Genomic DNA, 13,330 nt, shown 5'->3' with positions numbered 1-13,330 from the left:
ACAGTCTCAGATGTGGCCAGGGTTTTTACATGGTATAAGACCACCGTTCCATTTGAACACATGCCAAAAATCAACACCCCGATTGCTTGCTGTGGACTGGTCAGTTGAAATGTTTCTAAACCCGAAATTTATCATTTCCACTGTCCACAGAGAGCACCGCAGGCTATTCATTTTTAATAAGTGACCAAGTGGAGGGGTAGCCCAAGTTCCCATGTAAAATACCTGAACAAATCTGAGATGGTGAGCAGAATCGTCTTACATTCTCCAAATGTTTCACCTAAGGGCGTTAATACCATTTTATCGTATTATCATAATCCAGTTCTGCCAAAACAGTAGAAAAAGTCTTTGTCAACACTGGCGTATAAAGGCGATCAGGACTCGTGTGTACAGTGTCTGGCAAGACAATTGTTACGACAGATCAGAGCGACACATCTACGGGCATCAAGTCTGACATTTCAGTAAAAACAGCTGTTCTGAACCGGATGCTCAGTAGTCTCTACACCTGGTAGCATAAACTTTTAAACGCTCTGCACAAAAACTGAAAGTACTTCCAATCGAAGTTTCAAACAAAGAAACAACTATAACAACTAAACAAACCTAGCTGCCTAATGAGCGGATAATCTTAACTGTCATGAGAACAGTTAGAATGCAGTTGATATTGTCCGCCCAGTCGGCAACAGGTGCTGTTCATTATTACTGTTCACAATGAACAACATGCTTCATCAGTCATCATGGCACGCTGTTTTGGTTTCTCTCACTGCTGACTCAGAGCAAGGACACGACCGCCCTGACAGCCGATCCACAGACAACCTTCACGGTCAGCGCACAACGCCGTGGGTTTGACCAGCTCTGGACACTCTACACCCACGTGACCAATCAGCTTGCAGTTCTCTCCCACCTTCACCACGTGCAGCACGTCGTTCAGCCAATCAGCGATCACCAGCCGTTCATCTTCACCAATAAAATAGAAGCACACATCGAGGGGTCGGAAGGCCTCTGCCTGACCCCGGTAAATTGAGTGGGGTTCACTGTTGTCATGACGATAGAGCATCACGTGATTTTGTCCCTCCTCCAAGACAGCCACCAGCCGACCGTCCTTGCTGACGTCCATTGCTATGGGGGTCTTGGTGCTCACCTCGCACACTTTGACGTCAGTTGTTGTGATGAAATCTGTGATCGTGACAGACCACAAGTCACACAGACCTGACTCGTGAACACGGAGCCACAAACCTGGTGTCGCCCTTGTTGTACACGTCGTACTTTCTCTCGGCGCTTTTGTTACCAGAAGTATTAAAATCGTGTATCAGCCAGTCTTTTGCCTGGAATTCTTTGCCTTCCACACGCACCCAGCCCCTGTTCAGACCGCCAAGACACACCCGTCCCCTGATGGTCTCTGATGACTTATACATGAGCTCACCCCTCGGACGGTGCCGCCTCACCTCCCGTCCCTCGCCTCCTGTCCCACTGGCACCGTACGCCACAAACACAGTATTGAAACAACTGTCCACACAGACAGCGTGCACATACAGCTGTGTGTCTTCACAACAACGGAACACTTCTCTGATCGTCACGGACTGCTGTAACGGGATTGGATGAAAGAGTTTGTTACAGACAGTACAGTATAACCTCAAGGTCTCAGTCCTATGCAGCATGCAGCGTTCAGGTTTCAACAGCGGTGTCAGGTAAAAGTTGGTCTGAAGTTTGGACACACCACCAGACGGAAGCTGGAACTTCTGACGACATTTCGGACACTTGAGAGGTATGTTTCCCGTGTTTTTCACTAAGTCTTCTACACAGCCTTCACAGAATGTGTGAAAACACGGCAGAAACTTTGGACTTTTGTAAGTGTTTAGACACAATCCACACTCAAGATCTTCCTCTGCCGAAGCCATTTTTAAGTGTCAAATGTGTTTGGACCTTTTTATTATCTCAGACTCACCTGAACATTTACTGATCATATTGTTTCAATATACTTGAAGAATAATAGTCCAGGAACAACCTGGCACATCCGATGTAGTTAGAACAGTCACAGCGCACATACGTGTTTTAGTAAAGTGTCTGGCTCTCCTTTCTAAGCCTTGTAAACCAAAGGCATAACAAGACAGCCACCAAATAAGAGCATGGAATGAAATAGCCGTACAAATAGAATCCCCCACACAGTCTTTACCCAGCCGACCACGAAGGGCCATATCAGGGCGGTAACTTCCTGGTAAGCGATCTACTGCGTTACACCAACACCAACTTCTGAAAAAGATAATGAGCAACTCTCCTTATATGTATGGACTGAGCTTTGTCTGTCTGTCTCTCTCTCTCTCTCTTTTCCCTTTTCTCTCTCCCTCGCTCTGTCTTTCTCTGTCTCTCTCCCTTCCTCTCTCTGCCCCCCCCCCCCCTCCCTGTCCCTCTTACATACTCACGACACATACACCGCAAATATTTTCTCTTTTTCCATCTCTGTGTCCCTGTGTGTCTGTCTCTCTCTCTCTCTCTCTCTCTCTCTCCCTCTCTCTCTCTCTCTCTCTCTCTCTCTCTCTTTCTTTCTTTCTCCGCACACACACACACACACACACACACACACACACACACACACACACACACACAATCTCCTCTCTCTCTCTCTCTCTCTCTCTCTCTCTCTCTCTCTCTCTCTCTCTCTCTCTCTCTCTCTCTCTCTCTCTCTCTCTCTCTCTCCCTCTCTCAATTTGACTCACGTCATAGGGTGGCTGTCACAAGCAGCTGTAATTATTTCGTATTATATATGCAATCATTGCAAGCGCCTGTTCTTTGTGCTGTCGTTTACCTGCCAGGTGAGACGACTAGCACTCGTAGTTTTCGTGCGGCACGGTTTTCTCTAAATTCTAGGGAAACGGGTGTATCTCAGGTGTGCTGTAGTGGGCAGTAAATTCAGTTGAGTTTCAACTGGGTGTCAGTTTTATTTTCATTCTTGCTGTAGCCGTTTAAAGGTGGTCGTCTACATTTTCCCCGAGTACGCAGTACTAGGGTCCAACAGACTTTAATTGTGTGTGTGTGTGTCTGTCTATCTGTCTGCCTGTCTGTCTCGACTTAACAGCTTATTGCTGGGAAACTACTGGGCGCAGTTCGTTCAAAAGTTGATACACTAACTTGATAATAGGTCCGATTGATCGTATTAAAACTTCATAATGTTACCTGGGACCTAAATGCGAAATAAATCACAAAAGCCACTCTTAACGGTGGGAGTTTTTGCGGTGGGAGGCTGGTCGCTTTGCGAACAGCCTGAACTAAAGGGGAGACTTGAGCGGCGAACACGTCACGCAGTGACGAGAAAAGCATGATTTGCAAGCCAGACAACGGGTGAGGAAATGGTCTCGGCAAAGAAATTACAATGCAGGGTTTGGTCTCGGTGAAAGAGAGACAGAGAGCACGAGAGTCTATGGCCAAAATGATCCGGGTTCGATTCCCGGCATGGGCGTTCTATTTTTTTGTTTTTTTGTCATAGGAATGTTTGAAAACAATATTTAATTTTTTTTTCAAACAATTTTATTCAAATAAATAACAACAATTAACAATATCTCATACAATGAGTTAAATACAACAATTAACAATATCTCATACAATGAATTAAATACAACTTATCGAGTACAACAAGCTAACTTTTCTTTAACGTTTTGTTCTTCGAACACTCACACAAAAATGCTTCTTATCTGTAACTGCCTATCAAAAATACTTTCCAACGGTGAAAACGAATTTGTTTTTTTATATATACTAACGCACATCTTTCCGATTAAGATAATGTGGTTCAATTTATACATAGTTGCCTTTTTCACCATTACAAAATGCACTTTTTCTTTTACAATGTCTTTCCAAAAACAAAACTCAAAGACCACACAAGCTATTGCAACCTACTCCTATCTCTCGTCTCTCTTCCTGGGTACAATGGTACCTAAGACTTACATTCAAACGCTTACATTTCCATGCTACTCACATTGTCAAAATACCAATAATTATTCAAAACAAATGTTAACTACGACCTAACTTCATTTCAGACCCACACCCGTTATTATACACACATTTCACATTTAAACCATTAGTCGGCCCCCTGTCGATATTTATCGACTAAGTTCCTTGTTGATATTGTTAGTGATCAAGCGGTGACTCGACTAACTCTCTCTCTCTCTCTCTCAGTCTCTCAAACACGCACACTCACACACATACACACACACACGGAAACACACACACACACACACACACTAACATACACACACACGTACTCTAACCAATCACACACACGCACGCACGCACGCGCACTCACACACACATACACACACACACACATACACACACACAGACAAACACACACATACACACCGCAGACACACACACACACACACACACACACACACACACACACAAAGAGACCATTATGAATTGTACGCTAAATTCAAATCTGTGCTGCATGTTGAAAGTTATAACTGACAACCAAATTGTGGAAAACGGAAAGTGGAACACACGGGTTCACGATGGGTCAGGGGTTAGATAAACCACGAAAACATGTGTTTGGTTTACGCGAGCTAAATAGCCATTCAAACGAACTGTGTCATTTAATGCTATTAAATGCTATTGCAGTGTGTTCGATAAGGTTACAACTGCTTTTTTCACGAGAAGATTTAAATCGTTCTGTAAACTAGTTGAGACGGACTGGGGCTTTAAGTGTATCATACTATACAATTGTATTTCAAAACTGTTTACAAACACCAGTGCAGATTAAACACAACGTGTGACAGTGAATTAATTAACACTTGCACATCAGAATGAGACCACTGATGCAACACTCACATGACTATTTACACGCAAGACCACGCGTACAGGCGTACTCATACGAATACTCGCACAAACACGCACAAACACGCGCGCGCGTGACCACAAAGTCCAGTCTGTTGAACACAGGAATACGTGTCTGTTGAACTGTCTTCGATTTGTCCGGTGGTGTCTTGTCTGTCTGCTGTACTGTGTGTTGGCGACTAGTGTGTCTGCTGTGACCTGTCTTCGAGTTGTCCGGTATGATTTATGCAAAGAAAGAGTGCGTAAGTTCATTTGAACTCAAAAACAGTCACGTTTTCCAAGCAAGTGTTGTTACCACAGGAACACGAATATCTATTTACAGGCACGGTGCTTCTGGTAAAGTTGGGCTCACAGTCTCAGATGTGGCCAGGGTTTTACATGGTGTAAAACCATCCCTCCACTTGGACACAGACCAACAATCAACACCCCGACTGCTTGCTGTGGCTAGTTGAAAATGTTAATGAATTAATTTCTTGAAACAAAACGTATTTCCTTAAAAAAGAAATCGCACTGTCCACAGAGGGCACACAGGCTGTTGATTGTTAATGTGTCCAAGGGGAGGTACTGGTCAATGTTCCATGTTAAAAGCCTGGCCACAGATCTGAGATGGACAGGCGAATGGGAATGTCCGCACATAATCCAGTCAACGGTAACATGCCCCAAATGGCTTGTTTTAGTTCAGGGATGGTCTGAGGATTATCCTGGTACACATTGTCCTTCAGATAGCCCTAACGGAGTTCCTAACTGCAGCAACGTTCTCTTTTAACCCATATAACCTTGCATAATTTTGTCAATTTTAATGTCTCAGACCATCCCTGAACTAAAACAAGCCATCACCCAGAAGATCAGGGCCATCCCAAAGGAAGAATGTGTTCGGGTCATTGACAACTTTGCTCGCCGTGCTGAAATATGCCTCCAGCGCAACGGTGGCTATCTGGAGCATGTTTTATGAACTGCTGTATTACTACTGTGGATGTAGTATTACATTGTAGGCATGTTGTTTTTCAGAATTGTTAACATCTCAGCTTTCCATTTCAGTTTAGTTTTTGTAAATATGTTGATTGGTTCATGAAATAAAGCTGTTTGAATGGGTTAAAAGTTTTGTGAGACACCCTGTACCTACTGAGCAGATGACATAACTGTCATGAGAACCGTTAGAATACATTTGACATCGCCCAGTCGGCATCAGGTGCTGTTCCTTCAACACTGTTCACAGTAAACCACATGCTTCATCAGCCACCATGGCACGCTGTTCAGGTTTCTGTCACTGCTGACTGAGAGCAAGGACGTGACCGCCCTGACAGCCGATCCACATACGTCCTTCACGGTCAGCGCACAACGCCGTGGGTTTGACCAGCACTGGACACTCCCCGCCCACGTGGCCAATCAGCTTGCAGTTTTTTCCCACCTCCACCACGTGCAGCACGTCGTTCAGCCAATCAGCAATCACCAGCCGTTCATCTTCACCAATGAAATAAAAGCACACATCGAGAGGTCGGAAGGCCTCTGCTTGACCCCGGTAAATTGAGTGGGGTTCACTGTTGTCATGACGATAGAGCATCACGTGATCTTGTCCCTCCTCCAAGACAGCCACCAGCTGACCGTCCTTGCTGACGTCCATTGCTATGGGGCTCTTGGCGCTCACATCGCACACTTTGACATCAGTTGTTGCTCGACAGCCTGAGATCGTGACGGACCTCAAGTCACACATTCCTGACTCGTGAACACGGAGCACAAACCTGGCGTCGCCCTTGTTGTACACGTCGTACTTTCTCTGGGCGCTTTCGTTACCATCAGAAGAAAATGACTCTGAGAACAAGCCTTTTGCCGGGAACTCCTTGCCCTCCACACGCACCCAGCCCCCGTTCAGACCGGCAAGACACACACGTCCCCTGATGGTCCTTGATGACTTATACATGAGCTGACCACTCTGCCAGTGCTTCACCACCCATCCCTCGCCTGCTGTACCACTGGCACCGTACGCTACATACACGTAGCTGAAACAACTCTCCACACAGACAGCGTGCACGTACAGTTGATTATTTTCACAACAACGGATCATTTCTCTGATCGTCACTGACTGCTGTAACGGGATTGGCTGAAAGAGGTGCACGTGACCCAGACACTGTCTGATGACGTCACGCTTCAGGGAGTTGTCATCACAACGCAGGACGGGTCGGTCAGAGTGGGCTGGGAGGTCAGAGGTCAGACCTCGTAGCTGTTGGTCGCTGCCACGCCCTGTGCGCATGTCCGCTGATAGAGCGAGGAGTGTTTGGCTTGTGGCGCCCTCTAAACCTTGCGTCACTTCCTGTTGCAGACCGCGCAGTGCAGCCAGCCTGTCCTGCACGTCACGCTCGTCTCGCTGTAGCGGTCCCCGCACTCCTTCAAACGTTGTGCGTAGTTCAGTCAGCAGCTCATCACCACACTCTCTGGCAAGCGCTGAGACCTGCTCCACTCGCGCATTGATCAAACCTTCAAGTGCTTTGCAAGTTTCTGCTGAGAATGACAGTTTTTCTTCTATCTGACCTTTCTGTTTTTCCAAAACCTTTTTTCTTGCCCCGAATCTTCTCTGACAATCTTTCAGTCCCTCCTTGGCCTCGTTCACGGCAGTCCCGAGATCTTGTGCTTCATGTTTGTCATGCTTAGTTAGCTTACAGTCTCTGCAGATGGCAATCTTACAGTCAGTGCAGTAGAACCTGAAAGTCTCAGTCCTGTGCAGCGTGCAGCGTTCAGGGTTCAACAGCGGTAAGATATAAAAGTTGGTCTGAAGTTTGGACACACCACCAGTTGGAAGCTTGAACTTCTGACGACATTTCGGACACTTGAGGCGTCTGTCACCCGTGTTTTTCACCAAGTCTGTTATACAGCCTTCGCAGTATGTGTGATGACACGGCAGAAACTTTGGACTTTTGTAGGTGTTAAGACATAGTCCGCACTGAAGATCTTCCTCTGCCGAAGCCATTTTCAGGTGTCAAATGTGTTTCAGTCGGGTGTTTTTTTTTAATCTGAGGGCCACCTGAAGATTTACAGCCAGTTTTGTTTCATTTTACTTGAAGAAAAATAGTCCAGCAAAAAAGTGGCACATTCGCTGTTGATACAACAGTCACATCACACAGACGTCTAAATCTGTTTCAGTAGATCGACTTTTGAACTACATGCATAACACGAAAGCCACCAAACAAGGTAAATGGCATGGGAAGATATACCGTTAGAAATAGAATCCACCACACAATCTATACATGCATAAAATGCCGTACACAATTTCAGGTGAGACAACTTCCTGGTGGTAGGTAATCGTTTGTGTCCCATCAGCCCTGATTTCTGAAAAAGGAGGAGCTCGCCTTCAGAATATGGACAAAGTCCTCTCTCTCTCTCTCTCTCTCTCTCTCTCTCTCTCTCTCTCTCTCTCTCTCTCTCTCTCTCTCTCTCTCTCTCCGGCTCTCGCTCTCGCGCTCTCTGTCTCTCTCTCTCTCTCTCTCTGTCTCTCTCACTTTCACTCTCTCTCTCTCTCTCGCTCTCGCGCGCTCTCTCTCTCTCTGTCTCTGTCTCTGTCTCTGTCTCTGTCTCTGTCTCTGTCTCTCTCCCTCTCTCTCTCTCTCTCTCTCTCTCTCTCTCTCTCTCTCTCTCTCTCTCTCCAAAATGGACTCACGTCGTAGATTGCCTTGTTCCCCTTGGTAAGTCACAGTCTCTTTCTGACAGTACAGATTCTATTCTGCACCATGACAAAATAGTCCAGGAAGAAAGTCGCACATTGATAATGGCCCACCCGGTGTTGTGTTTTAACAGTCACAGCGCAGAGCAGTCAAACCAGTTAGAAAGAACAACAAAATTAAAGCGACTGCCTGCTCTGCTTCAAGCTGTCATAGGCCTAATAAGAAAGACACCAAATGAGTGCATGAAATGACATAGCCGTAAAAATAGAATCCTACCTGCGGTCTGTTCTTTGTTATTCATAAAATGGTGACTCGACTTCCCGATAAAGGCTGCAGTGCGTTGTACCAACACTGATTTCTGAAAAACGAGGAGTTCGCGTTAACTCTCTGGATTGCTCTGTCTGTCTGTCTGTCTGTCTGTCTGTCTGTCTGTCTGTCTGTCTGTCTCTCTCTCTCTCTCTCTCTCTCTCTCTCTCTCTCTCTCTCTCTCTCTCTCTCTCTGGCCATCTCTCTCTCTCTCTCACACACACACACACACACACGCACACTGACATGCACACACGCACACGCACACACCCACCCACATGTATATGGTTGAAAAAGATGCACTTGACAAAGGAAACGTGCAGAAATCATCAGAAACGAAACATTAATGAGGTAAAGGGGCGACCGAGGTAACAGCTCTAGTCAACATTACTAATGTTGCTTGTTTTGAAACAAAGGTGACGTGAGTTGATCCCATGTTGATTCACTTGTCGTTGTAGGATGTAACTCCGAGTGTAAAGAAACTTGACGCTCAGTCGTGGCTCCATTTCAGCAGGTTTGCTAAACCAGTGGACAGACTTGTTTCAGCAACAAGGTCATTATACCCAGTTTGTTACTCATACCCACAGTAATCTATGTGCCATCAAATACAGAGCTTTCTGTATAAAAACGACCAGGTGCCACTCTTCCTGCATGTATTGTTTAATGCAGATGGGTTATTCTCCAGAGCTAGGTACGATTTTGTATTTTGCCTTCTCAGTCATTCCCTCTGTCTGTGTGTGTGTGTGTGTGTGTGTGTGTGTGTGTGTGTCAGTGTGTCTGGCTTGCTGGCTGGCTGGCTTGCTCTCTCTCTCTCTCTCTCTCTCTCTCTCTCTCTCTCTCTCTCTCTCTCTCTCTCTCTCTCCTTTTCCTGAGGTATTACACACCGGTACGACCGAACTAAGGGTATCAATAAACTACGCTTGTGCATCGGGTTGAAAGTATACCCTGATCCCTCGGAGATATACCTCCACTCCGGTCTGAACGACCTCACGTGACATGTTATATGGTAGAAGAGCATGCTGTCGCTTATTCTCCTTCTGAAGATGAGGTATACCTTCACTTCGGTTAGACTGAAACGATGCTCAAGCAGCGGAATTTGTGTGTGTTTTGTTTCAGAGCAAACTGATGTTATTTTATCCTAACAAACAAGAAGATATTCTCACGCACCGCTTTTTCTCAGCGTTCAACCCTCTCTCTTTCTCTCTCTATCTCTCTCTCTCTCTCTCAAGTTTCGTTCTCTCTATCTCTCTCTCTCTCTCTCTCTCTCTCTCTCTCTCTCTCTCTCTCTCTCTCTCTCTCTCTCTTTCTTTTTCTTTTTCTCTCTTTTCTCATTTTATTGTCCACTAAAACAACGTTTCAAATTCCAGCGTTTGATTTGCATCATGTCAGAATTCTCCAAAGCTCGGATGGTGGCCTCTGTATCAGTATTGGCATAAGGCGTGTCTTAATCAAGAGTTGTCGGTCGTGTTGCAGATCACGTGACTACCCCGATACTTCTTCTTCTTCTTCTTCTTCTTCTTCTTCTTCTTCTTCTTCTTCTTCTTCTTCTTTACATTTCGTCAAGCTTTGACTAAATGTTTTAACATAGAGGGGGAATCGAGACGAGGGTCGTGGTGTATGTGTGTGTGTGTGTGTGTGTGTGTGTGTGTCTGTGCGTGTGTGCGTGTAGAGCGATTCAGACTAAACTACTGGACCGATCTTTATGACATTTTACATGAGAGTTCCTGGGTATGAAATCCCCAGACGTTTTTTTCATTTTTTCGATAAATGTCTTTTATGACGTCATATCCGGCTTTTTGTAAATGTTGAGGCGGCACTGTCACACCTTCATTTTTCAATCAAATTGATTGAAATTTTGGCCAAGCAATCTTCGACAAAGGCCGGACTTCAGTATTGCATTTCAGCATAGAGGCTTAAAAATTAATCAATGACTTTGGTAATTAAAAATCTGAAAATTGTAATTAAAATTATTTTTTTATAAAACGATCCAAAATTACTTTTATTTTATTCTTCATCATGTTCTGATTCCCAAAACATATAAATATGTTATATTCGGATTAAAAACAAGCTCTGAAAATTAAAATATAAAATTTATGATTAAAATTAAATTTCCGAAATCGTTTTAAAAACAATTTCATCTTATTCCTTGTCGGTTCCTGATTCCAAAAACATATAGATATGATATGTTTGGATTAAAAACACGCTCAGAAAGTAAAAACGAAGAGAGGTACAGTAAAGCGTGCTATGCAGCACAGCGCAACCGCTACCGCGCTGAACAGGCTCGTCACTTTCACTGCCTTTTGCACTAGCGGCGGACTACGGTCATTGTGAAAAAATGCAGTGCGTTCAGTTTCATTCTGTGAGTTTCACAGCATGACTAAATGTAGTAATTTCGCCTTGCGCGACTTGTTTAACGTAGAGGGTGGAATCGAGACGAGGGTCGTGGTGTGTGTGTGTGTGTGTGGGTGTGTGTGTGTGTGTAGAGCGATTCAGAGAAAACTACTGGACCGATCTTCATGAAACTTAACTTGAGAGATTCTGAGTATGGTATCTCCAGACATTTTTTTCATTTTTTTTATAAATGTCTTTGATGACGTCATATCCGGCTGTTCGTGAAAGTTGAGGCGGCAATGTCACGCTCTCATTTTTCAACCAAATTGGTTGAAATTTTGGTCAAGTAATCCTCGACGTAGCCCGGACTTTGGTATTGCATTTCAGCTTGGAGGCTTACAATTTAATTAATGAGTTTGCTCATTAAAGTTGTCATTAAAATCGATTTTTCGCAAACAGATTTAAAATTGATTGCATCGTATTCTTCATCACATTCTGAATCTAAAAATATATACATATGTCATGTTTACTCTTAAAATGTGATCACAATTGATCACAATTAACGAAAATAGATTAATTAGTCTTACGATTAAAATAAAAGAAATCGATCCAAAAATGATTTCATCTTATTCTTTATCATTTCCTGATTCCAAAAACATATAGATATGATAGGTTGTATTCAAAACAAGCTCAGAAAGTTAACAAGAATACAGAAAAGCACGCTTTAATTTCCTGCTTAGCACAATACGCTACCGCGCTAATCTGGCGTGTCAATATCACTACGTTTTGCACGTGGGAGGTGAGCGATTTCCTTCACGCGGGGATTGACGAAGCTGTACTGTCTTGGTAAAAAAAAAAAATACAGTGCGTTCAGTTTCATTCCGTGAGTTCGACAACTTGACTAAATGTAGTAATTTCGCCTTACGCGACTTGTTTCTTCTTCTTCTTCCTCTTTGTTCGTGGGCTGCAACTCCCAAGTACATTCGTATTCATGAGTGGGCGTTTACATGTATGGCCGCCCCCCCCCCCCCCCCCCCCCCCCCCCCCACCCTATTTAGGCAAGGCTCCGTATGTCCTGATCCCACGTCAGTTTCCGCTGAAGGGAGTTCGGTGTCCTTTTTACATTTAGTCAAGTTTTGACTAAATGTTTTAACATAGAGGGGGAATCGAGACGAGGGTCGTGGTGTATGTGTGTCTGTGTGTGTGTGTGTGTCTGTGTGTGTGTGTGTGTGTGTGTGTGTGTGTGTGTGTGTGTGTGTAGAGCGATTCATAGTAAACTACTGGACCGATCTTTATGAAATTTGACATGAGAGTTCCTGAGTATGATATCCCCGGATATTTTTTTCAGTTTTTCGATAAATGTTTTTGATGACGTCATATCCGGCTTTTTGTAAAATTTTAAAATTATGATCAAAATTAAATTTTCCAAATCAATTTAAAAACACTTTCATCTTATTCCGTGTTGGTTCCTGATTCCAAAAACATATAGATATGATATGTTTGGATGAAAAACACGCTCAGAAAGTTAAAACGAAGAGAGGTACAGTAAAGCGTGCTATGAAGCACAGCGCAACCGCTACCGCGCCAAACAGGCTCGTCACTTTCACTGCCTTTTGCACTAGCGGCGGACTACGTTCAATTTAATTCTGTGAGTTCCACAGCTTGACTAAATGTAGTAATTTCGCCTTACGCGACTTGTTACGTAGAGGGGGGAATCGAGACGAGGGTGTGGTGTATGTGTGTGTGCGTGTGTGTGTGTAGAGCGATTCAGACTAAACAACTGGACCAATCTTTATGAAATTTGACATGAGAGTTCCTGGTAATGATATCCCCGGACGTTTTTTTCTTTTTTTCGATAAATACTTTTGATGACGTCATATCCGGCTTTTTGTAAAAGTTGATGCGGCACTGTCACACCCTAATTTTTCAATCAAATTGATTGAAATTTTGGCCAAGCAATCTTCGACGAAGGCCGGACCTCGGTATTGCATTTCAGCTTGGTGGCTTAAAAATTTATTAATGACTTTGGTCATTAAAAATCTGAAAATTGTAAAAAAAAACATTTTTTTATAAAACGATCCAAATTTACGTTCATCTTATTCTTCATCATTTTCTGATTCCAAAAACATATAAATATGTTATATTTGGATTACAAACAAGCTCTGAAAATTAAAAATATAAAAATTATAATCAAAATTAAATTTTCCAAATAAATTTAAGAA

General features: G+C 43.8%; 1 protein-coding gene across 1 annotated transcript; it reads right to left on the bottom strand.

The window, feature by feature from the left end:
- Positions 1 to 2,752: 2,752 nt before the first annotated feature.
- LOC138952628 (uncharacterized) lies at positions 2,753 to 8,674 on the bottom strand. Its single transcript, XM_070324330.1, has 2 exons — positions 8,468 to 8,674; positions 2,753 to 8,139 (listed from the first exon to the last, which is right to left on the bottom strand). The coding sequence occupies exon 2, from the start codon at positions 7,778 to 7,780 to the stop codon at positions 6,083 to 6,085; it is 1,698 nt and encodes a 565-aa protein (XP_070180431.1). The 5' UTR covers positions 7,781 to 8,139; positions 8,468 to 8,674; the 3' UTR covers positions 2,753 to 6,082.
- Between the last annotated feature and the right edge of the window lie 4,656 nt (positions 8,675 to 13,330).

The sequence above is a fragment of the Littorina saxatilis genome, linkage group LG17, assembly GCF_037325665.1.
Source record: "Littorina saxatilis isolate snail1 linkage group LG17, US_GU_Lsax_2.0, whole genome shotgun sequence".
In the NCBI taxonomy this organism is placed as follows: Eukaryota; Metazoa; Mollusca; class Gastropoda; order Littorinimorpha; family Littorinidae; genus Littorina; species Littorina saxatilis.
Note: the sequence above shows the minus strand (reverse complement) of the source record. Positions and strands in the feature narration are given on the sequence as shown.

Coding starts and splice junctions, on each gene's coding strand:
- LOC138952628 (XM_070324330.1), bottom strand. CDS start 7,780: ATGGCTTCGGCAGAGGAAGATCTTCAGTGCGGACTATGTCTTAACACC.